The 26,686-nt window shown below is 44.7% G+C and overlaps 2 protein-coding genes across 3 annotated transcripts in view; one reads left to right on the forward strand and one right to left on the reverse strand.

The window, feature by feature from the left end:
- The window catches only part of LOC104667145 (FA complementation group D2), a 75,743-nt gene extending 56,816 nt beyond the window's left edge, over positions 1-18,927 (forward strand). The window contains exons 32-44 of one of the 2 annotated variants that reach the window (XM_030927639.1): positions 27-145; positions 4,193-4,303; positions 5,531-5,661; positions 6,860-6,953; positions 7,239-7,361; positions 8,580-8,673; positions 9,927-9,998; positions 11,046-11,084; positions 12,048-12,122; positions 12,956-13,030; positions 14,083-14,229; positions 15,713-15,808; positions 18,185-18,927. In XM_030927639.1, coding sequence (XP_030783499.1) covers positions 27-145; positions 4,193-4,303; positions 5,531-5,661; positions 6,860-6,953; positions 7,239-7,361; positions 8,580-8,673; positions 9,927-9,998; positions 11,046-11,084; positions 12,048-12,122; positions 12,956-13,030; positions 14,083-14,229; positions 15,713-15,808; positions 18,185-18,259 — 1,251 coding nt within the window. In that variant the 3' untranslated portion in view covers positions 18,260-18,927. Of the gene's footprint in view, positions 1-26; positions 146-4,192; positions 4,304-5,530; positions 5,662-6,859; positions 6,954-7,238; positions 7,362-8,579; positions 8,674-9,926; positions 9,999-11,045; positions 11,085-12,047; positions 12,123-12,955; positions 13,031-14,082; positions 14,230-15,712; positions 16,006-18,184 lie in introns of those variants that run through there. The other variant, XM_030927635.1, reaches the window with a different exon arrangement.
- On the reverse strand, positions 1-26,405 carry FANCD2OS (FANCD2 opposite strand). The gene is made up of 3 exons (XM_010369387.2): positions 26,166-26,405; positions 21,466-22,050; positions 1-212 (listed from the first exon to the last, which is right to left on the reverse strand). Exon 2 carries the CDS (start codon positions 22,040-22,042, stop codon positions 21,509-21,511), a length of 534 nt encoding a protein of 177 aa, XP_010367689.1. The 5' UTR covers positions 22,043-22,050; positions 26,166-26,405; the 3' UTR covers positions 1-212; positions 21,466-21,508.
- Between the last annotated feature and the right edge of the window lie 281 nt (positions 26,406-26,686).

Genomic DNA, 26,686 nt, shown 5'->3' on the forward strand with positions numbered 1-26,686 from the left:
TGTCCTAAAATCATTTTTATTTTTAGTGTTTAGCTGCTGAGAATCACGGTGTAGTTGATGGACCAGGAATGAAAGTTCAGGAGTACCACATAATGTCTTCCTGCTATCAAAGGCTGCTGCAGATTTTTCACGGGCTTTTTGCTTGGTAAGTATGTGGGAAGTGTGGAGAGAAATGATTATATACTTGCTTTTACTTAACAGTCACCAAGGCACTGAAATGTAGAAAAGAAAGAAAAGTTTCAAAAACCTTATGTAAATATGGTTCTTTAATTTTGTGGGAGTGTTCTTGTCTGTATTATTTCGTTTGATCTTATACCCTCTGAGTCCTTTGGAGTCACTATTGTTAACCATTTTACAAATTAGGTAACTTGGTGATGAGCTAACATATAACAGATCTGGCCATCTGATCCTCAGTCCAGTTTCCTTTAGCATGCTTTAATTCCAGATTGTTTGGTGACGAGCTGAACACAGTGTGAGCTGGACTATTCCATGATACCTTCATGGAAACAGTGGGACTCGAGGGAACCCCAGAAGGGTACATGGCCTTTAGAGAGATAAAGGAAGGAGGTGGAAGGGACAGCATGGACAAAAGTAGAACTAAGGGAGGTGTGCCCCTTAAATACTTTGGTTCATCAGGGACAGACCTTGGGCCCTCTGTTCTCATTATACAAGATTTCTGGTCAATCCTACCCAAGCTTAAATTTAGCCAAAATTTATTTTCTGAGCTATAGGTATTTATATCCAACTGCCTACTCAACACCTCCTTAGATGTGTCATTGACACCTCAGACTCCACATCCAAAATGGAATGTGTCATCCCTAGCACGCTCCTTCAGCTTTGTCTGGCTTAGTACATGGTACCACCAGTTGCCTGAACCAGAAACCAGGAGTTATTCTTTGTCCCTCCCTCTGCTCTCCACCGTCTTTTTCCCACATCTGATTGCCAAATTTTATTTTCTGTTATAAATAACATCTAGATAGCCATCTGTCCCTGTTTCTCCACTGCTTCCAGACTTCCATTATCTCTCAACCTGGACTGGGCTAGGTTCACACTTGGCATCTCTCAGTCCATTCTTCACATGGCAGTAAGAGTGATCTTCCTAACATAAACCCAATTTGATCCTATCCCAATTTGGATTTCTGATTGCTCTTAGATTTTTCTTGAGTTAAAACTCTCTTACCTAGCCTCTAGGTCTTCTTCTGACTACTGCTATTCCATTTATTATGTTATACTCTGCCTCCAGCCTCGCTGAGTTAATTTCAGCACCCCATATAGCTTTTATGTGGGAGGCTTTGCACATGTTCATTCTCCTGCCAGGACCCCCACTCTTCTTGATCCCCAACTTTTTCTGACTCATCACATCTCTTGAGATCTGGACTTAAGCATCCATGCTGCCTCTCTAACCCCCAGTTCTCTTCTAACACTCTGGTATCCGTTCGTGATAAAACTTAATCTCATTTTATTATAATTACTTGTTCATCAGTTTTTCCTGCTAGACTCTGAGCTCCATGGAGGCAGATGTCTGTCATTTTAATATCCTCAGTACTTAAAAGCAGTGCCTGACAAAAAATTTGAACAATTTATCAAGGAGACTTATGGATGGCACGTGTGAAAGGGGCCTGACATTGTGGCTTATGCCTGTAATCCCAACACTTTGGGAGGCCCAAGTGGGTGGATAACTTGAGCTTAGGAGTTCGAGACCAGCCTGGGCAGCACGGCAAAACCCTATCTTTACAAAAAATACAAAAATTATCTGGGCATGGTGGCATGCATCTGTAGTCCCAGCTACTCAGGAGGCTGAGGTGACAGGATGGCGTGAGCCTGTGAGGCAGAGGTTGCAGTGAGCCAAGATTGCAACACTGCACTCCAATCTGGGCAACAGAACCAGACCTTGTCTCAAAAAAAAAAAAAAAAAAAAAAAAAATCTGGGCACAATGGCCCGACGAAGTTAACACAGAAAATAAACCATCTCTAAAAATTATAAAAACAATAATTAGAATAAATACATGAAGGATGTTTATTTATTACTTCTTAAGGAAATGCAAATTAAAAGCACAATGAGATAGCACAACACACTCACTAGCATAGCTACATTAAAAAGACTTAGCATGCCAAGTGTTGGTGAGAATGTGGAGCAACTGGAGCTCTCACATGGTTCTAGGGGGACTTTACAATGGTACATCCATATTGGGAAATAGTTTGGTAGTTTCTTAAAAAGCTAGACATGCACCTACCATGTGACTCAGCCATTCCGTCTTTAGGTATTTAACCAAGGGAAATGAAAGCATATGTCCACCAGGGTCTGGTACAGGAATATTTTTAGCAATTTAGCCTGTGGTTTTACATAGTATATTCTAAACTTGTATCCCATGCTTGTGTGTGTGTGTGTGTGTGTGTGTGTGTGTGTGTGTGTGTGTGTGTGATGGAGTCTCACTCTATCACCCAGGCTGGAGTGCAGTGGCATGATCTCGGCTCACTGTAACTTCTGCCGCCCAGGTTCAAGTGATTCTCCTGCTTCAGCCTCCCGAATAGCTGAGAATACAGGCGACTGCCACCATGCCCGGCTAATTTTTGTATTTTTAGTAGAGACGGGGTTTCACTATGTTGGCCACGCTGATCTTGAACTCCTGACCTTGTGATCTACCCTCCCAAAGTGCTGGGATTACAGTTGTAAGCCACCACAACCGGCTTTTTTTTTTTTTTTTTCCTGAGACAGGGTCTTGCTCTGTTGCCCAGGCTGGAGTGCAGTGACACAATCGGAGCTCACTGCAACCTCTGCTTTCCAGGCTTATAAATCCTCCCACCTCAGCCTCTCAAGCAGTTGGGACTGCAGGCACATACCACCATGCCCAGCTAATTTTTGCTTTTTTTTTTTTATTTTCTTTGGTAGAGACAGGGTTTCGCCATGTTGCCCCAGGCTGGTCTCAAACCCCTGAGCTCAAGTGATCCACCTGCCTCAGCCTCCCAAAGTGCTGGCATTAGAGGCATGAGCCGCCATACCTGGCCCAAATTCAACATTTTAAATACATGAAGTTTGCTGTACATCAATTATATCTCATTGAAGCTATGGTAGACATAAAACCTGACACCTAATAGGCCCTCAGAATACATTTGTTGAAAAGAAGAATTACTATCACTGGTGATCGGGAAAATGCTTCTAGAGAAGATCTAGGAAGTCAGATTGTGCTGGGCGTCAAAAGTCAGGCAGAATAATTTAAATGTTGTCCAGGGAAGCCATTTTGGAGTTTTATGATCACAGCCATGATACAATGAAAGCAGTGGTTTAGGAAAACCCTTCTGGCAGCAGAGTGCAGGACAGATTGAAAAGGGATGCAAAAAGAACACTCAAAATGTGTCACTATGATCTACACATGTATTGATAGCGGCCTGGCCAAAATGATGTCTGGGCTTGGAAAGGAAGGGACAATATGAAAGGTAATCCAAAGATAGAAATGTCAAGACTTGACTGGTTAATGTAGGAGAATGGGTAAGTACCACTATGGGCTGGACGTTGATTTAGCAGTTTGACAAAATTATTCCTATATTTTTGAAGAAGACTACATATCTCTAAAATGTAGGGAATGAAGGAGAGCTTTTTGCCTTTGAAAATAAACCTATGGCCCAGGCGTGGTGGCTCACACCTGTGACAAGAAAGAAGAAAAGAAACCTATGAAGACTTCAGGAAAGATTGCTTTGGATGTATTTCAATTTCTGCTCTGATACTTAGAGCTATGATTGAATTTGGTACTTCAGTACTTTCCATTTCAATTCTTTTTTTTTTTTTTTTTTTTGAGATGGAGTCTCACTCTGTCACCAGGCTAGAGTGCAGTGGCACAATCTCGGCTCACTGCAACCTCCACCTCCCTGGTTCCAGCGATTCTCCTGCCTTAGCCTCCCGAGTAGCTGGGACTACGGGCGCCCGCCACCACGCCCAGCTAATTTTTGTATTTTCAGTAGAGACGGGGTTTCACCATGTTGTCCAAGATGGTCTCCATCTGTTGACCTCGTGATTCGCCTGCCTCGGCCTCCCAAAGTGCTGGAATTACAGGCATGAGCCACCACGCCTGACCTCTCAATTCTTTTTTCAAACTGTTAAACTATTGATGGTATAGACTGGAGGCCAGGATCCTTAAATATTATCCAAGTAGTTTTCCAGAAACTAAGCTAACCCCTCTTACCTTGACTTCCTTAGGAGTGGATTTTCGCAACCTGAAAATCAGAATTTACTGTATTCAGCCCTCCATGTCCTTAGTAGCCGACTGAAACAGGGAGAACTCAGCCAACCTTTGGAGGAACTGCTCAGGTGAGTCAGACTACATAGCCAAGATTGTTGTCCCAAGAAACTCCTAGGAACAGGATTGGCAACTTTCTTGAAAATAACCTGGGTGTCTTTCAGTAGTTGTAAAGGAAATTATTTTCAGCTACTCTCCTCATATATGAGCGTTCTCATCTATGTATTCTGATAAATCCTGAAGTGTTAGTAGCCTTGAATAATCATGCTAAATCTTCATGAATGTATCAGCCCATAAACTCAGCCTTTTCAAGTAATAATGATGAAAACATTGACCATCTGTAATCAACTCTTGATTATCCAGGGACCTACTGTCTCCCAGTAGGGTTGGGTAATTAGGCAGCAGCTAGTTATCACTGATAACTTGTTTCTTTCCCCTTGTCTTTTAGGAAGACTTTACATGGCTGAGGGGTAGGCAGTGGACAAGGGAGGTGAGATGATCTCAGGGGCATGTCTTTTCGGCCCCCTCCCCCTTCAGTCAGATTTGACTTGGTCTTTCTCTCACTTCCCTTGATAACCTAGACCATCACTGGGTCAGCAGTCAGTGCTTATCATCCTGTCTATAGGTCAGGACCTTATTTCTTCTTTTATTTATTTTTATTTTATTTTTTTTGAGAGAGAGTCTCACTTTGTCACCCTGGCTGGAGTGATCTCGGCTCACTGCAACCTCCGCCTTCTGGGCTCAAGTGATTGTCCTGCCTCTCAGCCTTCCAAGTAGCTGGGATTACATGCGCATGCCGCCACACCCTGCTAATTTTTGTATTTTTGTAGAGATATTTTCACCATGTGGCCAGGCTGGTCTCTAATTCCTGAGCTCAGGTGATCTGCCTGTCTCAGCCTACCAAAGTGCTAGGATTACAGGTATGAGCCACCATGGCTGGCCTGTGAACCCAGATTTTAAAAATTATTTTCAGTGTATTGCCTAAGACTTTAAAGAGCAGATAATTTATCTAGGGTTGTACATATTAGCGTGGTGCTTGGGTTTCTCAGCATACATGACCCCTTCAAGGCCAACATTCCATCCATAGGGCTGTCTTCTGCCCTGGCTTTTTCCATACAGAGGTATGGTTTTCTAACAAGATGCTTGAAGAGGGTTGTTACTAAAGCACCTGAAAATAAGGAGGATTCTGATTAGGCCATCAAACACTTAAAGGGACTTGGGCACGTCATGTGGATTTAAATATATCTGTAATACATAGGATATTATTGCATTTGTTTGTTTTTCTTGTCTTGTTACAGCCAGAGCTTCCATTACTTGCAGAATTTCCATCAAAGCATTCCCAGTTTCCAGTGTGCTCTTTATCTCATCAGACTTTTGATGGTTATTTTGGAGAAATCGACAGCTTCTACTCAGAACAAAGAAAAAATTGGTGATGGGCCCCAGATACTTTTTTTTTTTTTTTAATGAATAGGGCTAATATCTCACACTTGTAAACTTGGGGCTTCCCAGGACATTTTTACATGTAAATCCCCACATAACCTCAGACAGGCCCTCTTGCTATACCAAGAAGGTCATTTACCCAGAACAACCTGACTGATTTCTGCTAAAATTGCTTAGTCTGAGTTTGGTTAGACAAGCTGAGTAGATAGTTTTCTCTTTGGCTTAAGTTTAATCATGTTCTTCCTTTTCAAAAAAAAAAAATTATCTGAGACATTTGACAAAACTACACAAACCATGAGGTTAATAAAGTAGGAGATAAAGAAGAAGTCAGGGTCAAGTGTAAAAGAAATACTAGCCTCTTCCCTGGCCTTTTTCTTTTCTTTTTCTTTTTCTTTTTTTTTTTTTTTGAGATGGAGTCTAGCTCTGTCGCCCAGGTTGGAGTACAATGGTGCGATCTTGGCTCACTGCAACCCTCCACCTCTGAGGTTCGAGCGATTCTCCTGCCTCAGCCTTTCAGGTAGCTGGGATTACAGGCATGTACCACCATGCCTGGCCAATTTTTGTATTTTTAGTAGAGACAGGGTTTCACCATGTTGGTCGGGCTGGTCGCAAACTCCTGACCTCGTGATCCGCCTGCCTCGGCCTCCCAAAGTGCTGGGATTACAGGCGTGAGCCACTGTGCCCAGCCCTGGCTTCTTTCTTTAACTGTCTTTTATTATAGCTCTTAGAATGCCAGCTCATCCTAGTTTGCAGCACATCAGAAAGAAAGATAAAAATGCAAAACAAACCTTTATTTTTCCCTGTTGATTAAAAGGGGAAGGTTTGGTCTGAATCTTGGAGGTGACCACTGCTATTGGCCAGCTCAGGAGGAGCAAGATTGGCCTTCCCACTGCCCAGCAGCATTCCTTTTCTCTGTGTGTCTGTATTTATGTTCATGTTTGCATGTTTGTGTGTTTCAGGATGGGGTTGGGGTGGGACATGTTGAGCCTTAGACAAATGAGTTTATGTCTGGCAAAAGGGCCAGTGGTTCAGGAACATGACAGCTTTTTGTAAGTTGCCTGTTAGACCGGGAACATCTTAGTAAATGTAAACTAATAATCCTTTTCATCGATATCCTCAAAAGCCTGAAAAGCAAGAATGAGGTCAAGTTCCCATATGTAAGATTCCTTTGTCTTCTTTTCTAACAGCTTCCCTTGCCAGACAATTCCTCTGTCGGGTGTGGCCAAGTGGGGATAAAGAGAAAAGCAGCATCTCTAATGACCAGCTCCATGCTTTGCTCTGGTGAGATGTTTGGTTTCTTCCAATGAGCCAAATAGCCATTTTCTATTTTGCTACTGTTTTTTGTCAGAGACTGGACAAATGACCTTTTTAGTGGGAATTTGAAAACAATGAAGTAGGTTAAAAATGAACACAATTTGGAACATGTGGATCTTAAGATCCTCTGGTTCTGTTTTATGCTGTCAGCTAACTGCTTATTGTTAATTCAGATCATAGAGGAATTAGAGGAATCTGCAGTTGTATTCTACTTTGTTAATCAGTGGGTCAAATATTTGACTCTCAATGCAGTATCTACCTGGAGCACACAGATAGCATTCTGAAGGCCATAGAGGAGATTGCTGGTGTTGGTGTCCCAGAACTGATCAACTCTCCTAAAGATGTGTCTTCCTCCACATTCCCTACACTGACCAGGTAAGGGAGTTCTTTCCTCCAGTTTTTTCCTTAAGATAGAATCATCATCAGGCTGGGTGCAGTGGCTCACCCCTGTAATCCCAGCACTTTGGGAGGCTGAGGCAAGTGGATTACCTTGAGGTCAGGAGTTTGAGACCCACCTGACCAATGTAGTAAAACTCCGTCCCTACTAAAAATACAAAAATTAGCTGGGCGTGGTGGCACATGCCTGTAATCCCAGCTACTTAAGAGGCTGAGGCAGGAGAACCGCCTGAACCTGGGAGGCAGAGGTTACAGTGAGCCGGGATTACGCCACTGCACTCCAGCCTGAGCAGCAAGAGCGAAACTCCATCTCAAAAAAAAAATCATAATCACACTGTCCAATGTATGTAGCTTCCACACAACTGCTTTGCTCCTCCTCATCTAATTCTGATATAGACAGTAGATATAATCATGCATTCAATAAAGAGAGTTTGCTATGCATTCCTTTCAAGGGCTCTCAGCTAATACATTTGAGAGGACCCTGGTGGTTTTTGTTTTGTATTGTTTTGTTTTTGAGAAAACTTGCCACCCAGGCTGGAGTGCAGTGGCGCAATCTCGGTTCACTGCAACCTCTGCCTCCTGGGTTCAAGCGATTCTCCTACCCCAGCCTTTCAAGTAAGTGGGATTACAGTCACCCACCACCACACCCGGCTAATTTTTGTACTTTTAGTAGAGATTGAGTTAGGCTGGGTGCGGTGGCTCAAGCCTGTAATCCCAGCACTTTGGGAGGCCGAGACGGGCGGATCACGAGGTCAGGAGATCGAGACCTCCTGGCTAACATGGTGAAACCCCGTCTCTACTAAAAAATACAAAAAACTAGCTGGGCGAGGTGGCGGGCGCCTGTAGTCCCAGCTACTCGGGAGGCTGAGGCAGGAGAATGGCGTAAGCCCAGGAGGCGGAGCTTGCAGTGAGCTACTCCGGCCACTGCACTCCAGCCTGGGCGACAGAGCCAGACTCCGTCTCAAAAAAAAAAAAAAAGAAAAAGTTAATTCCATTGTTCGACAGGCACTCTTCTTGGACCTATTACTGAGTCCCTATTACTGAGTCCTTTCCACTCCCCCATCCTCTTACTAAGGACCCTAGTGAAAGGACATTTAGAGAGGTAGGGAAGGAAGATACTTTTGGTTCCTGATTCTTCCTAAGTAGTTCTAAGCAGTGCATCATGGCGTAGGCATGCATGCTTTTCTTGTCTTCTAGGCACACTTTTGTTGTTTTCTTCCGTGTGATGATGGCTGAACTAGAGAAGACAGTGAAAAAAATTGAGCCTGGCACAGCAGCAGACTCGCAGCAGGTGAGTAAGATATAGTCACTTCAAGAAGTGGACTTTGGATTACTTGGAAGTTGCTGATTCTTTTTTTTTTTTTCCTTTCCCTGAGACAGAGTCTTGCTTGCTCTGTTGCCCAGACTGGAGTGCAGTGGCATGATCTCGACTCACTGCAACCTTGCCTCCTGGGTTCAGGCAATTCTTCTGCCTCAGACTCCTGAGTAGCTGGGATTATAGGCAAGTGCCACCACACCCGGCTAATTTTTGTATTTTTTAGTAGAGACAGGGTTTCACCATGTTGGCCAGACTGGTCTCAAACTCCTAACCTCATGATCCACCCACCGCGGCCTCCCAAAGTGCTGGGATTACAGACATGCACCAGTGCGCCCATTGGAAGTTGCTGATTCTATTTCTTGGGTCCAAGTTTTCTCCTAAGCTGTTTTTTGTTTTGTTTTGTTTTGAGTTTCTGAGATTCAGGATTTTTTTCAAAGAGTTCCTAGTTTAATTTCCTTTCCCTCTAGTTAGAGATGAGGAATGGGCTCTGTTTTCCTTGGCTACTGCCCAGTTTGCCTCCTGTTAACTGACATGAGGTAAGCCAGTCTGTTTGAGATACTGTGGATCTTGGCAGCCTGCTAACCAGAACAGAGCTACACAAGTAAAGGGCTAGCATAGGGAAGCAGAGAAGCTACAGCCAATATATGTTTTTTCTTTTTCTTTTTGAGACAGGGTCTGAGTCTGACATCCAGGTTGGAGTACAGTGGTGCAAACTTGGCTCACTGCAACTTTGCCTTCTGGGCTCAGATGATCCTCCCACCTCAGCCTCCTGAATAGCTGGGACCACAAGTGCACGCCACCATGCCCGGCTAATTTTTCTATTTTTAGTAGAGGCGGGGTTTTGTCATGTTGCTCAGGCCGGTCTTGACCTCTTAGGCTCAAGCAATCTTCCCGCCTCAGCCTCCCAAAGTGCTGAGATTATAGGCATGAACCACCGCAATTGGTCTGATGGCCAGTACATGTTGCAAAGGCTTTTACTTACTTGGGAATTGCTGAAGAGGAAACTTTTTAGAATGTCTGTCTCTATGAGGTGTTCTAATGTTACCACAACATGTGCAGGCCTCAGAACCATCTTGTGGATGCACTGGTTGCTACATCTCTTGGGAAGGATAATTGGCTTAAATATCTGTATAGCTAGTAATTCAAGAACTATATCTTAGTGGGAATATACTAAGGGAAGTATTTGGCTATGACTCAAGAGGTGCCCATATATTTGGCTGCCCCAGATTCATGAAGAGAAGCTCCTCTACTGGAACATGGCTGTTCGAGACTTCAGTATCCTCATCAACTTGATAAAGGTGAGTATGGAGGCTCCTTGACCCATCTCACCAAATAACTGCAGAAACCAAGTGTCCTGGCTTCCAAAATGCACTCTCATTGCTCCTCTTCCCACTCTTCCTTGGGGTCTGCTCTCCCTGAGTCGTCTTCTTCCTTTGTCCCCATACCCATCCTGGATAACCCTTTTTCTCACTAGGCAGGGTTTTTTTTGTTTTTTTGTTTTTTTTGTTTTGCCTCTTCCTTTCTTCCTTCTACTTATGCCACAGTACTATTTAATGACTCCTTCCATCTGTAATTTCTTCACTTTTTCACCTTGTCTTGGGTCCTATGTGATCTGAGCACACATTCCCTCTTCTAACCCTGAATGCCCTCGTTCTCCTTTAAACACAATGTACTCTCACCCACTCCATCGTGGTTTTGCTCAGCTTGTTCCCCCAGCCTAGAATGTCCTTGTCTCTCCTTTCCACCTCTTTCATGTCTTTTGTTTTTGTTTTGAGGCAGGATCTTACTCTGTTGTCCAGGCTGGAATGCAGTAGGGTGATCACAGCTCACTGCAGCCTCAATCTCCTAGACTCAAGAATCTTCCACTTAAGCCTCTGGAGTAGCTGGGACTACAGGCACATGCCACCATGCCCAGCTAATGTTTCCATTTTTTATAGAAACAGGGTCTCATTCTGTTACCCAGGCTGGCCTCGAACTCCTGGACTCAAGTGATACACTAGCCTCCGCCTCCCAAAATGCTGGGATATCAGGCATGAGCCAGCATGCCCAGCCTCATCCAGTCTTTCTTAAGTCTTCAGATCAAGGTTTTGGACCTCTAATAATGCCATCTTCTCAACACTTCCAGTTGGAATCAGTTTATTTCTCTTTGCTCTTCTCTTCCTTTTCTTGAACTCCAGTTATGATCATCACTTTATTCTGCTTTGTAATATTAATTTAAATGTTGACATTCCTCCATTTTAGAATTCTCTACAGAACCCAAGGCTGTGTTTTGCACAGTGGGAAAGAGGCTGGAGTGCTCAAAGGAGCAGATCTCAGCCTTGGTTTCTTGTCTTTCACCTCTCCAGGTATTTGACAGTCATCCTGTTCTGCATGTATGTTTGAAGGTGAGAGATTTACTGGGCCCTGTTTCATATTCTTCCTGTGGGTCACTCTAGAGAGGACCTCAGCTAAGATAAATTGCTCAGTTTCTTGCCCACAAGCCAGAGTTTCCAGAATCTGTGCCAGTTTAGGGAAGGCAATGGATACATTTTCCCACCCTAGTTGGATGATTGGAGAAGCCAGTGTTCCTATGAATTTGAAAACTTTTGGTAAGAATCTTAGTACTAGGAGGAATGGCTTCAGGGCAGTTGAGTTTAGGATCAGTAGTTACCTTCCCTGCCATTCCTTACCAGGCAAAATGGAGGAAGGAGTAGATGATTCTTCTTTAAAGTCTATGTGGTGGCCTTACAAATGTAGGATCTGATACCCTGAGAACTGCCAAACTTCTCTTTCTTGGGAATAGCCTGTATTAGCCCTAGATTTGATGGGAAGTCCAGTCGAAATGTTATGGGGAGAATGCTACTTCCCCACTCCTGAAGTTTCTTTCCAAGTGGATGGTGCCCCATTCTTGTTATCTACTGGTCACTCTTTTTTACTCCACCCTTGCGCAGTGTGGGAGCTGGGCGAGTTGGTAAGAGGAGTGATTTATCTGATTGGGAAATGTAGAAATTGGTCATATGCTTCCTCAGCTTTACCCAGTTTTTCCCTCTTGGGAGTAAGTTATCCTCAGATACAGCTCCCCTCTACTCCTCTATGCTCTCACTCCTAAGCTGAGCAAGTTCCCTGTCCATCCACTGTATCTGTGGTAGGTAAGTCTGCCTAATTCTGGGGCTTAGTTAACAGGCCTGTTTGATTTTTGTGTTAAGTTACATTCTCCAAATAAACCTTTTAGACCCTTCCCAATTTGTTTTTTATATATATAAATAAGAAAATAAAACCCTTGGGCTGGATGAGGCTATTCTGCCTCAGAAAGGGGCCTTTCAGTGAGATACCTTAGCTAGAGATAACAGTGTGTATCTCTTCTTCAGTACGGACGTCTCTTTGTGGAAGCATTTCTGAAGCAATGTATGCCGCTCCTAGACTTCAGTTTTAGAAAACACCGGGTAAGAGCTAAGAACAGAGAACAAAGATATGCACTGAAGAGTTGCTCAGAAGTTATGTCCATGGTGACTCCTGGGTGAGGCTGGGAGTGTTCTACCTGGGCTCCTCTGGTCCACTTCAGCTATAGCCAGAGATCCCCAAATAGGACTGAATATTCCAAAGTAGGCTAAACTCCTCAGACCCACTCTGGATCAAACCCACCTTTCTACTTCTTCTCCAGAGCCGACAGTGGTTTTACTTTTAGCTTGATTTTACTGTGCTACTGCACTCTCAGGTCCTCATGTATCAGTGTGTCATTTGCTTATTCCTTTATGCTTCTGTAGGTATACTCAGAAATGATTAAAAAAAAAAAAAAAAGTTCCTTTGTGTCATAAAACCCTTTGTGTGGTAATGAACATTCTTGACAGTTTTTTAGCCAATGGCACCCAGGGCTAGAGTGATGAAGTAAGGATAGAATCAGATTATTTCCTATACATACTTAGCAAGTTGAACAAACCACTCACCATATTTGGTTGGTCCCTCATAGCCCTGAAAGAGAAAAGGAAGGTGGTATTTTATCCTAATGTTGCAGATGGGAAAACTGAGACATGGTAACCTATGTAAAACTAAAATGCAGGTCTTATAACTCTCAGATTTATACAAGGGACAGAAATGGGAGAGTTGAGAATAAGAGGTAGCTGCTATTCCTCCTATTTGAGAGGCAAATTAAGATGATTATCAGCATAGGCTGGAACCTGCAGAGTTTATCCTCTTTGGAGCTTTTGATTGCAAGGGTATATTGAATCTAAAATGAAATCAGGACATTTCATAGAGCATTTATACTTATTGGTTATAGGAAGATGTTCTGAGCTTACTGGAAACCTTCCAGTTGGACACAAGGCTGCTTCATCACCTGTGTGGGCATTCCAAGGTAAGAAGGGGAGCAGATCCTATCAGCAGCCTGCCTGTTGGCTTAATCTGCAGTTGCTATTGGGAGATCCATGGGCTACTGTCCTTCATTTATATCTGGGACTGTGTCTGTCCAAAGGCAGTTTATTCAGAGTAAATCCTTAGTTGCTGCTTGAGATTGGGCAGTCCTCTAGAAGGGAATCTCTGCATCTGAAATTTGATTCAAACTCCAAAGCTCTTTTTCCTCTAGAAACTTCTTGGGTGAGAGGAATAGAATGCTGGTATATGTTTACTTCTGCAAAGTCCTCTAGGCGACAGGACTGTGATGTAAGTGATGATCCTGCAAGAGACAGGAGGTAGCTGTAAAGCAGCCATCTGTAGAGGCTTTCATCTGTGCTACTTACTTTCAAGGAATGCATCTGTGTCTTATGAGAACATCTGAGCATTAAAGGATTTTTCCACTTGAAGCCTTCTTATAGTTAATGAGGTATTGTCACGTTTTGTCTGAATGAACATAGAACCCTAGAGTTCTGCAGTCACTGGCAAACCAAATGATTCTTGAGTCCAGTTTCTGTTACTTACTTCCTCTTCTGGTTCTAAATGTATAAGGTCCTGAAGAGTGAATTTTTTTTTTTTTTTTTTTTTTTTGAGATGGAGTCTCGCTTTGTAGCCCAGGCTGGAGTGCAGTGGTGCAATCTCTGCTCATTGCAAGTTCCGCTTCACGGCTGCACAGTGAATTTTTAAGGAATTCTCTTAGCTAAACAGGGCTACTCTATTGTTTAATATCAGTAAAATATATATTCAAGAATATTTTAGGTAAATTCATTGATGATCGGCCAGTAAGAGGTTATGAAGAGGAACCAGAGGTGTTAGTGGTATGTCTTCTAGGCTTTGAATTATTTAGCTGCCATTATCTTTGGATTATTCTGCCAAGCTATTCCTGTTTGATGGAACATACCGTTGGTCCATATTGGCAGGGCTTGTATTCTTATTCAGTATTCAAAGGTTTCTATAAGAAATACGAAGGCATGATGATAAACTCACAAAAGATGGATGTTATTTATCTCCATTCAGATTCACCAGGACACGAGACTCACACAACATGTGCCTCTGCTCAAAAAGACCCTGGAACTGTTAGTTTGCAGAGTCAAAGCTATGCTCACCCTCAACAATTGTAGAGAGGCTTTCTGGCTGGGCAATCTAAAAAACCGGGACTTGCAGGTAAGCCTTGGATCCTGCTAGTGATAATTCCCCAACCTTATTCTTTGTGACAGCATCACATGGCATGTAAGGCAGGTCACCTAAGCCCTGGTCTCTCAGTAAGGCTACTTTTCTCTTAAGTCTGTGACTGTTGAACTCTTAAAGTTATGGTACATTGCTCATGGGCCCTAGTCACAGGCTATACCCCTCATCTTAGGCAGCAAGGCACCAAAACATGCCATTGATATAAACAATGCCTCAGGCCGGGCGCGGTGGCTCAAGCCTGTAATCCCAGCACTTTGGGAGGCCGAGACGGGCGGATCACGAGGTCAGGAGATCGAGACCATCCTGGCTAACACGGTGAAACCCCGTCTCCACTAAAAATACAAAAAACTAGCCGGGCGAGGTGGCGGCGCCTGTAGTCCCAGCTACTCAGGAGGCTGAGACAGGAGAATGGCGTGAACCCGGGAGGCGGAGCTTGCAGTGAGCTGAGATCTGGCCACTGCACTCCAGCCTGGGTGACAGAGCGAGACTCCGTCTCAAAAAAAAAAAAAAAAAAACAGTGCCTCAGACATAAAGGAGTCAGACCAGTACAAACCTCTCTCTACAGCCAGAGGGGCTCCTTTAAGCCCCACTGAGGATAGACTCATAATAACATTTTTGTATAGGGACAAACATTTCTGTTGTTTAGTTATATTTTTTCGCCTAAGCCAATCTGTCTTATTCTAGAAATTACAAATTAATCTCTAATTTTAACTAATGAGCATTTATAAGGTTTTTTAATTGTCTGATTAGCTGAAATCTTGTGTTGTTTATAATACTACTTTGGAGTTACAACATTTTTCAGATAGGATAGTATAAGCCTTTATCTTTCATGCTTAAAATATCTGAGTCTTATAGTCAGTTACATATGGAATATATAAAATAGCACCACAGAAAATTAACTTCCTTTCTTCACATCAACCTTATGAGGCAGATACTGTTGTTTCTTCGTAAAAATTGAAGCTCAAAGAAGTAAAGTAATTTACCTAATGTCATTCAACAGTAAGTGAGTGGAGCCAGGGTTTGAGTCCAAACAGTCCTAAATCCAGACTTGATGTTCTTAAACACTTCAGTGTACTGTCCTTTAGCCTCTGCATGGCCTTTCGTAGTTGGTGTAATGGTGCTTATATACTTTAAGGTATTTGGGAAATTTTAGAACCATGTTCAGCATCAACTTAGAGTCACCAATACAATCTAGCCTTTTAAAATGTAGTGTGATGCTAGCATACCAAGATGAACCTTTTGTTACATTACTTATTGTATTAGAGCCACAGACATCTCAGAAACCTGGAGTTGAGTATCCCTCCTCTAGATGCTGAATCACAAGTTGGTATCCATGTTTGACTGTGTTTTGAATGGCCAGAATATCTTCCTTTGTATTGCCTGTAAACTCAACCTTCTCCCCTATTACCCTAAATGTGATCATTATAACCCACAATTTTCTTGGTCCATTCACATTTAGGGTGAAGAGATTAAGTCCCAAAATTCCCAGGAGAGCACAGCAGATGAGAGTGAGGATGACATGTCATCCCAGACCTCCAAGAGCAAAGCCACTGAGGTATCTCTGCAAAAGGCACCAGAGTCAGGCACTGATGGTTGCATTTTGTTAATTGTTCTGAGGTGGTGGAGCAGAACTTTGCCTACTTATGTTTATTGTCAAGTACTTCTATGCCCATTTCCATTCCCTCCATAACAGCTTCTGTGCTTATATAATTTTGTGGGACCCAGAAAAAACAACCACACAATCTTAGAATCGCTACTGAGTATCTTGAGTTGTGGCATTTTTTATAGAGTTGACAATTCTCTGCATTATAGCCTCTCATTTTCCATGAATTCATATCTGAAATCATTTTAGAAGGGAGAAGTCATCAAAGTATTTTCTGAGTGTTGAAAAGAATGAGTTAAACCATTTAAACACATTTGAAACATACGAAAATAGAAATGTGAAAGCATTTGGTGAAAGCCAAAGCACAGAGTCAGAAGCTGCCACCTTAGAGAACTGAAATAAAAATAGAAGTTCTTACTCTTTTTTGTGGTACAGATGCTTTTGAGAATCTGAAGAAAGCTAAATAAAAATGTATACATGGCTGGTGCAGTGGCTCATGCTTGTAATCCTAGCACTTTGTGAGGCCAAGGTAGGAGAATTGCTTGAGCCCAGGAGCTCAAGACCAAGCTGTGCAACATAACAAGACCCTATCTCCACAAAAAAATGAAAAATAAGCCCGGGCGCGGTGGCTCACACCTGTAATCCCAGCACTTTGGGAGGCCAAGGTGGGCAGGTCACAAGGTCAGGAGTTCAAGACCAGCCTGGCCAACATAGTGAAACCCCATCTCTACTAAAAATACAAAAATTAGTTGGGTGTGGTGGCACGCGCTTGTAGTCTCAGCTACTTGGGAGGCTGAGGTAGGAGAATCACTTGAACCCGGGAGGCAGAGGTTGTGGTGAGCTGAGATCACGCTACTGCATTCCAGCCTGGGCAACAGAGCGAGACTCCGTCTCAAAAAAAAAAAAAAAAAGGCGTACATTTATAAAATTTTGTCACAATTCAGGTAGGTTATAGACACCAAAAAGCTCAAATGTAAGAACCCTTGCTGTGGGGCCTCTGTCTGTAATGCAATTTGAGTCTGATCCAGAAAGATCATTTAGTATGAAAAATCTGGCCTGGTAGGGTGGCTCACACCTGTAATCATGGCACTTTGTGAGGCTAAGGTGGGAGGACTGCTTAAGCCCAGAATTTCAAGTACAGCCCGAGACCCCATCTTTACAAAAAAATTTTTTTTGAGCTAGCTAGGCATGGTGATGCATGCCTGTGCTCCCCGCTACTCAGGAGGCTGAGGTGGGAGGGTTGCTCAACCTCAGGAGGTGGAGGCTTCAGTGAGCCATCATCACACTCCAGCCTGGATGACAGAGCGAGACCCTGTCTCAAAATTAAAAAGTTCTTTTATTTACATGGTCCCCAGTTTTATTTGTATAATATACCCCTTCTACCTTTTTCTCAGAGAATTTGAGGCAGACAGTATCCTATTAGTTTGGTACTTTCCCCTAAGCAAATTTCTCATACTAGAATTGTAAGCCAGACAGAACAGAATTTTGTACTGGATTCCTTTGAGATACACCAGCACAGCACTTCTTTTTTTGAGACAGAGTCTCCCTCTGTCGCCCAGGCTGAAGTGCAGTGGTACAATCTCGGCTCACTGCAGTCTGTCTCCCAGGTTCAAGCAATTCTTCTGCCTCAGCCTCCCAAGTAGCTGGGATTACAGGTGCCTGCCACCATGCCTGGCTAGTTTTTGTATGTTTAGTAGAGACAGGGTTTCACCATGTTGACCAGGCTGGTCTTGAACTCCTGACCTCAGATGATCCACCCACCTCAGCCTCCCAAAGTGTTGGGATTACAGGCATGAGCCACCGTGCACTACCATATCACCACTTGTAATAAATATTTCACTCTATATTGAATGCCCTCTTTGTTCCTATGTCATATACATGAAGTAGAGCTGGAGGACCATGGCTTGTTTAAAATTATGCAAATTGGGCTGGGTGCGATGGCTCAGGCCTGTAATCTCAGCCCTTTGGGAGGCTGAGGCAGGCAGATCACCTGAGGTCAGGAGTTTGAGACCAGCCTAGCCAACGTGGCATAAACCCCGTGTCTACCAAAATACAAAAATCAGCCGGGCGTGGTGGTGCATGCCTGTAATCCCAGCTACTTGGGAGGCTGAGGCAGGGGAATCGCTTGAACCTGGGAGGTGGAGGTTGCAGTGAGCTGAGATCACGCCACTGCATTCCAGCCTGGCAACAGAGCAAGACTCCTTAAAATAAATAAATAAATAAAGTTTTAACAGTGACAATAGTACAGTTGTGTATCCTCTAGGAACTGTATTCCAGAGGTCACCCAGAGCAGTAACCTAAAATACTTATTTATTCTTTGCCCCTTAGGATGGTGAAGACGACGAAGTAAGTGCTGGAGAAAAGGAGCAAGACAGTGATGAGAGTTATGATGACTCTGATTAGACCCCAGACAGATTGTTGCCTGCTTCTGTGTCTCTGCCAGCCTCTGATCATTTTGTGTTTAGAGTTTGAAATCTGCTGTTTACCTTTCTTACTGGAAGGATCCTTTTTTTGTTCCTCTTTTTTTTTTTTTTCCTAAGACGGAGTCTCGCTGTGTTACCCAGGCTGGAGTGCAGTGGCGTAATCTCTGCTCACTGCAACCTCCACCTCCTAGGTTTAAGCGATTCTCCTGCCTCAGCCTCCTGAGTAGCTGGGACTACAGGAACACGCCACCATGCCCGGCTAATTTTTGTATTTTTAGTAGACACAGGGTTTCACCATGTTGGCCAGATGGTCTCAATCTCCTGAACTCATGATCCACCTGCCTCAGCCTCCCAAAGTGCTGGGATTACAGGAATGAGCCACCACACCCGGCCGTCTTTTGTTCTTAAAGCGGGGGCTTTATTAACTTGTGGACATCATGGATTGTCTAACATCATCACAGTCCCTAGCTCAGGATTCTAATGTAGCATTATTTATTGGTTTGGATAAACCCAGCTGTGCTACACTGCAGAGTAAAATCTCTGAGTCATGATTCTGGACTTTGGGAGCTGGTTTTGAAACTCTGATTTATTCTAGAACTTAGGCTTGTACCAATTTTACAAATAAATTCTGTTCTAAGTTCTGCCTCAGCTGCCTCATGTATCTTTCTGAGTTTGCTTCATTATTCAAGGATTAGGTGGAATTGAATTGAGATTTGTGCAGAGAAATTATGGAGACTGGTGCTAACATAGTTCTGCCAATTAAAATCATGTCTCCTGGCCGGATGCAGTGGCTCATGCCTGTATTCCCAGCACTTTGGGAGGCCGAGGCGGGCGGATCACTAGGTCAGGAGATTGAGACCATCCTGGCTAACATGGTGAAACCCCATCTCTACTAAAAATACAAAAAATTAGTCGGGTGTGGTGGCGGGCGCCTGTAGTCCCAGCTACTTGGGAGGCTGAGGCAGGAGAATGGCATGAACCCGAGAGGCGGAACTTGCAGTGAGCCGAGATCGCACCACTGCACTCCAGCCTGGGAGACAGAGTGAGACTCCATCTCAAAAAAAAAAAAAAAATCATGTCTCCTATTGTAAGAACCAATTTCATTTGAAATGAGATATATCTGGTCTTTCTGGAGGATTGACTTGATTTTGATCTTCCTTCCCTTTTTTTTTTTTTTTTTGAAACGGAATCTCACTCTGTCACCCAGGCAGGAGTGCAGTGGCATGATCTCAGCTCACTGCAACCTCCGCCTCCCAGGTTCAAGCGATTCTCCTGTCTCAGCCTCCTGCATAGATGGGACTGCAGGTGCGCACCACCACGCCTGGTTAATCTTTTTATTTTTTTAGTAGAGACAGGGTTTCACCATATTGGCCAGACTGGTCTTGAACTCCTGACCTCATGATCCACCCGCCTTGGCCTCCCAAAGTGGTGTGATTATAGGCGTGAGTCACCATGCCCGGTCAACTTAAACTTCTTGTCAATGCCCAAAGAAAGTCAAAAGGAATGTTTTGGCTGCTTTTTAAATTTTTTTTGATTGGTGTGATAGTATAAGACCAAAATAAAGGCTGGGCGCATGGCTCACACGTGTAATCCTAGCATTTTGGGAGGCTGAAGAGGGTAGATCACGAGGTCAGGAGATCGAGACCATCCTGGCTAACACAGTGAAACCCCGTCTCTACTAAAAAATACAAAAAATTAGCCGGGCGTGGTGGTGGGCACCTTTAGTCCCAGCTACTCAGGAGGCTAAGTCAGGAGAATCGCTTGAACCTGGGAGGTGGAGTTTGCAGTGAGCCGACATCGTGCCACTGCACTGCAGCCTGGGCAACGCAGCAAGACTCTGTCTCAAAAAAAAAAAAAGACCAAAATAAAATAAAAAAGCAGCATCAAACTCGTGTTAACTTTGTATATATAATGTTTATTTCCATATTCTGAGTTACACCTAACCTAGTTATAAGAATGCTACAAAGGCCAGGTACGGTGGTTCACGCCTGTAATCCCAACACTTTTGGAGGCTGAGGCCAGGGGATTGCTTGAGCCCAGGAGTTTGAGACCAGCTTGGGCAACATGGCGAAACTCCATCTCTACTAAAAAAAAAAAAAAAATACAAAAATTAGTGGCCGTACGCGGTGACTCATGCCTGTAATCCCAGCACTTTGGGAGGCCAAAGTGGGCGGATCACCTGAGGTCAGGAGTTCAAGACCAGCCTGACCAGCCTGGAGAAACCCCGTCTCTACTAAAAATACAAGAGTAGTTGGACATGATGGCATATGCCTGTAATCCCAGCTACTAGGGAGGCTGAGGCAGGAGAATCGCTTGAACCTGGGAGGCAGAGGTTGCGGTGAGCCGAGATCGTGCCATTGCACTCCAGCCTGGGCAACAAGAGCAAAACTCCATCTCAAAAAAAAAAAAAAAAAGCCAGATATGGTGGCCCGCACCTGTAGTCCCAGCTACTGAGGAGGCTGAGGCAGGAGGATCCCTTGAGGCTGGGAGTTTGAGGCTGCAGTGAGCCAAGACCATGCTATTGTAGTCCAGCTGGGATGACAGAAAAAAACAAAAAAATGCTACAAAATTACTTGTAGTTTATTAGAAATAGAACATTAGGAGTGCATTTCAGCTAAAATGGAGAATCATGAGTTCCATGTAGCCTACCAGAAAGCCTAGCTTCGTTCGGTGCTGCTACCAAGATCTTTCTTGCCAGGCTGTAAGTATTGTTTAATATCAGTATATTTCTACCCACTTTTGTACACTCCCGTGGTATTAGGGTGTGGTTAGGGTTTTTTTCTTATTTTCATTGTTTTGGTCGGAGGAGGTTTTAAACTAATGCTTGACCTATATATAGATTTTTGACATCCCCTGGTACATAGAAATCCGTATCTTTCTCCTCTACACACCTTTTTCCCCCAATTCATTGTGATCTTAGGTGTTTATGTGAGTTCACACTAGGCTCATTGGTTTATATCATTTGTTTAATGGTTATCACATGTACATGTCAATGCTAGTTTGACTCTCAATGGTTCAACCTTACAATGGGAATGTTCTTCCTTGTTCTCTATCATTGGTCCTTTTTTGGAGGGGAAGGGATGAAAGGGGCTCCTGAATCATCACTGCTTGAAACAAAAGCAAGATGGCTGGGGCAATGACAGTTTCATTTACATGGACAGGTTTCTGTAACCTTCAGTTACATACCAAAGGGCATTGTGTGAAGAAATGGGGATCAAATGAGGACCCTTTACTTGGAGTGCTGCAAGGCAAAGGTGCACTTTTTGTAAGTTGCATACAGCAAGAGGATAGAGCGCAGCATCTGTTTACACATAGTCACTGTCATCTGAATCTGAGGCTCCTTCAGTCCAATGGGCCACTGGTGCTCCCTGCTAATGATTTTGCAAAAGGCTGACTTGTCTGAAACTCTGAAAGTCCCGGTCCATTTTGGTGGCTGAGCTGTGATAACCCTGCCAAAGACAGAATCTACTCCACTGAGGCGGATGGGCTGGGGCTTCCTGACCAGTCCTTTGTTGTTCATTGTTCGCAACTCTGATGTGTGACAGGGTAACTTGGGACTCACTCCAGATTCCAGGAATGGGCTGTCTAGGACTAGAGTGACCTCTTGAAAGCACAGCTGCACTTCAAGGTCAGATGGTGTGTGTGGGAAGCAGGGAGAGGCCCTGAAGGGGTGCTTGGAGGAAGGTATAGGTGTCGTGTGCCGCAGCCATTGGAAGCTCTCGTCCAGTGGGGTCCATGGTGACCAGAGCTGGTATCCTGCCATTGACAGTCCTAAAGGAGGGAAATCAGAGCATGGAATTTCCCTGACATGCTTTTCATGACGGTATGGATTTTCAAATTCCCATCTCTGTCTCACTATTGACGTAAACTTATACTATATTTCCCATGAATAGATTCCAACAGGTGTTAGGATATTAGTAATTCTTTTCTTTCTTTTTTTTTTCTTTTTTGAGACAGTCTCGCTCTGTCACTCAGGCTGGAGTGCAGTGGAGCAATCTTGGCTCACTGTATTTTTAGTAGTGACAGAGTTTTGCCATGTTGGCCAGGCTGGTCTCCAACTCCTGACCTCAGGTGATCTACCTGCCTCGGCCTCCCAAAGTGCTGGGATTACAGGCGTGACTCACTGCGCCCAGCGTGGGTATTAGTAATTCTAATAAAGGGAAGTAGGGAATGATTACAAATAGTGATCTGGCAACTGCTATGTGTACTAAAACTTTATATTACACTTTTTCACAAGCCTTTGGAAGTAGGTCTTAACCCATTTTATAGATGAGGAAATGATTTGTCTGAAATGAAATGAATATAGGTCCACTGTTAGGACCTATGCTATGTTGTTAGCTGCTAATGACAGAATCTATATGTTCTGAGGTGACAGAAGCTGCTGAGAATTCATGATGAGACCTTATTGAGGTTAGAAGAAGCTCAGAAAAGTCATGTCTTAAAAATATTTATGGGCCGGGCGCGGTGGCTCGAGCCTGTAATCCCAGCACTTTGAGAGGCTGAGACGGGCGGATCACGAGGTCAGGAGATCGAGACCATCCTGGCTAACACAGTGAAACCCCGTCTCTACTAAAAAATATAAAAAACTATCCGGGCGTAGTGGCGGGTGCCTGTAGTCCCAGCTACTCAGGAGGCTGAGGCAGGAGAATGGCGTGAACCCGGGAGGCGGAGCTTGCAGTGAGCTGAGATCCGGCCACTGTGCTCCAGCCTGGGCAACAGCAAGACTCCGTCTCAAAAAAAAAAAAAAAAAAAAATTTATGGCTGGACACAGTGGCTCATGCCTACAATCCCAGCACTTTGGAAGGCTGAGGCAGGCGGATCACTTGAGATCAGAGTTCCAGACTAGCCTGGCCAACATGGTGAAACCTTGTCTCTCCTAAAAATACAAACATTAGCTGGGCGTGGTGGCATACGCCTGTAGTCCCAGCTACGTGGGGAGGCTGAGGCGTGAAAATCGCTTTAACCCAGGAGGCAGAGGTTGCAGTGAGTCAAGATTGCACCACTGCACTCCAGCCTGGGCGAAAGAGCAAGACTCTGTCTCAAAAAAAAAAAAAAACTGTGCGGTTCGCAATGTATGAACTCTGTACTAGCAGCTTCAACATCATTTGGAAACTTGTAGTAATGCACATTTTTGGGCCCCACCTAAGACCAACAGAAACAAACTCCAAGTGGGGCCCAGCAATCTGCATTTATACAAGCCCTCTTGCATTGTCTATTTTGAGAATTTATTATGCTATTCCTTTCAAACAACTCTAACTTTCACTATTCGTTACTGAGATCATCTCCTGGCCCCAAAGGCCTCTGTATTTTCTCTGCACATGGGAGTAACTTGCAGACCCCTGGGTTATTTATATACCACCTCAGAGGAGCTACACCAGGCTGGGAGGAGAAAACATTTCCAAAGTCCAGTCAAAAAATTGTTAAAGATTGTGTTTTTCTAGGCGTGGGTGTGTTTTTTAATTTGTTTTTCTGTTTTGTTTGTTTTCCATCTGTGGAAGACCTACTGGTTCCATAGACCTTAATTTTCTTTTTCCTTTGAAGATTAAAAAGGGCTGTGAGGATATTGCTAACTCAAAATTTATGCAAGTAAAGTTAGAATTTTCCATCATTCTCCTTCAACATTGCCAGTATACAAGAAGGTTTACTGAATTCAGAAGCTAATTCTTTTTTTAGCATGTACCTATTTTGCTAGTGGGCATAGTGGGTCCCTTTTCTTTCTAGCCAAGTGTATTTCCCTGCCCCTTCTTCTCCCACAGAAGATAGCAGCAGATCCCATCCTATCCAGTAACTGCCCCAGAAATACTGTGAAAATTTTGACATCTTCACCACCGTTTGTGAGATAGAAAAGTTGATTTTAAAAAAAGAACTGTTGGCCGGGCGTGGTGGCTCAAGCCTGTAATCCCAGCACTTTGGGAGGCCGAGACGGGCGGATCACGAGGTCAGGAGATCGAGTCCATCCTGGCTAACACAGTGAAACCCCGTCTCTACTAAAAAATACAAAAAACTAGCCGGGCGAGGTGGCGGGCGCCTGTAGTCCCAGCTACTCGGGAGGCTGAGGCAGGAGAATGGTGTAAACCCGGGAGGCGGATCTTGCAGTGAGCCGAGATCCGGCCACTGCACTCCAGCCTGGGTGACAGAGCGAGACTCCGTCTCAAAAAAAATAAAATAAAATAAAAAATAAATAAAAATAAATAAAAAAAGAACTGTTGGCCAGGCACAGTGGCTCACACCTGTAATCCCAGCACTTTGGGAGGCCGAGGTGGGTGGATCACTTGAGGTCAGGAGTTCAAGACCAGCCTGGCCAACAGGGTGAAACCCCGTCTCTACTAAAAATACAAAAATTAGCCAGGTGTGGTGGTGGGTGCCTGTAATCCCGGGTACTCATGAGGCTGAGGCAGGAGAATCACTTCCAGTGAGCCGGGATCAAGCCATTGAACTCCAGCTTGGGTGACAGAGGGAGACTCCATCTCAATTAAAAAATAAAAAAAAAAGGTTGGTGACATTTCAGACCAGAAGACCTGCCCCTGACAATGGTTAATATGGGGGATTTGTTGATTTTCTCCAACTAGTATGTTTCTCATGATCTATGTAGGCTCTTTGCAAAGTACTAAGTGTTCAAATATCTGGGCTGCCTTAGAATGAGAAAGGGACACCCAAGGGCAGTTATCTATTCCAAACACCCTGTGAAAGGCTTCTGGTGCTTGATATCTTGACCTTCAGAGCACATATCCAAGAGAGGGACTACCGTGGTACACCACCACAGCAAGGTGGGCAGAGAGTATGAATGCTGCCAAGCATATTTTTAATCCCATAATATGGGATTTTAAAAAGTATTTAATCTCAGGATCCTTTTTCTTTTTCTTTTTTTGACATGGAGTCTGGCTCTGTTGCCCAGGCTGAAGTGCAGTGGCGCAATCTCGGCTCACTGCAAGCTCCGCCTCCCAGGTTCCCGCCATTCTCCTGCCTCAGCCTCCCGAGTAGCTGGGACTACAGGCGCCTGCCACCACGCCCGGCTAATTTTTTTGTGTTTTTAGTAGAGACGGGGTCTCACCGTATTAGTCAGAATGGTCTCGGCCGGGCGCGGTGGCTCAAGCCTGTAATCCCAGCACTTTGGGAGGCCGAGACGGGTGGATCACGAAGTCAGGAGATCGAGACCATCTTGGCTAACATGGTGGGACCCCCGTCTCTACTAAAAAATACAAAAAAAACTAGCCGGGCGAGGTGGCGGGCGCCTGTAGTCCCAGCTACTCCGGAGGCTGAGGCAGGAGAATGGCGTAAACCTGGGGGACGGAGCTTGCAGTGAGCTGAGATCCGGCCACTGCACTCCAGCCCGGGCGACAGAGCGAGACTCCGTCTCAAAAAAAAAAAAAAAAAAAAAAAAAAAGAATGGTCTCAATCTCCTGACCTCGTGATCCACCCGCCTCAGCCATCCAAAGTGCTGGGATTACAGGCGTGAGCCACCAGACTCTGCCCCCAGGATCGTTTTCTTGCCACATCGTCTAAGAGGAAATAGAGGTAGAAGTAAAAGGCTTTGTCAAATGTCCAGCTTAAGTCAGGGCGCCGTGGCTCAGGCCTGCAATCACAGCACTTTCGGAGGCCAAGGCGGGCCAATCACTTGAGGTCAGGAGTCAGCCTAAATATTCGGCAGAACCAACATGGGATGAGAGGGCTTCTAAACCTAGGTCCCTGCACCACTTCGCACAAAGTTTAAAGATGGTTCATCCCATCCCCACCGCCCAGAAGTCACTGTCAACCACTCCAGAAGGGCTTGAACCTACGAAGTCTGCTCAAGCTGCTCAGTAGCTCCCAGATAGGGAACACCTGGTTCTCTTGGTCAAAAAGGTTTCCCCTTCACACCCCACTTCCCGTTTCAAGGATTTCCCCACCTGGGAAACGGGGCGTTAGCGCCAAAATGCAGCTGAGGTCATGAACTGTAAACGGAGATGCGGAGGGTCTGGAGCTGCCAAGAGTGGAGAGGCTCCCACTCCAAGCCGGAAGAAAAGGCTTGGGCCTCCTGGGTCTCTATCCGGGGACAGGGACCAGAAGGTTCTGGCTGAGGAGGACGATGCGGTGGGAACCCGGGCCCCGTCCCACCATCCGGGCCCAGGGCTCACCTGCTGAACCCTGAGGGTCTCACGCTCCAAAGTGGCGGCCCCTGTTCGTGGCGCCTGGCAACCACCTTTGTGACCCAGGACTGCGGGGCAGCCCGAGCCGCGGAGGGGATGGGGCCTCGAGGCGCCCTGCTGGGAGGCGTAAGGGCCGCACTCCCCGCCCCCACCTCATTGGAATGCCTTGTCCAGGACTCGGCCTTCAGGAGGGCTGGTTCCAATCCTGTCCCCTCCATTGTCTTTCTCCCTACCGTGCCACACCTGTGTACCTTTGATCAAGTCACAGAGGACAGGCGACC

Source organism: Rhinopithecus roxellana, chromosome 1 (assembly GCF_007565055.1).
Source record: "Rhinopithecus roxellana isolate Shanxi Qingling chromosome 1, ASM756505v1, whole genome shotgun sequence".
NCBI classification, from domain to species: domain Eukaryota; kingdom Metazoa; phylum Chordata; class Mammalia; order Primates; family Cercopithecidae; genus Rhinopithecus; species Rhinopithecus roxellana.

Excerpts from the sequence above, each read along its gene's own strand:
- FANCD2OS (XM_010369387.2), bottom strand. The coding sequence starts at position 22,042 with ATGGCAGGATACCAGCTCTGGTCACCATGGACCCCACTGGACGAGAGC.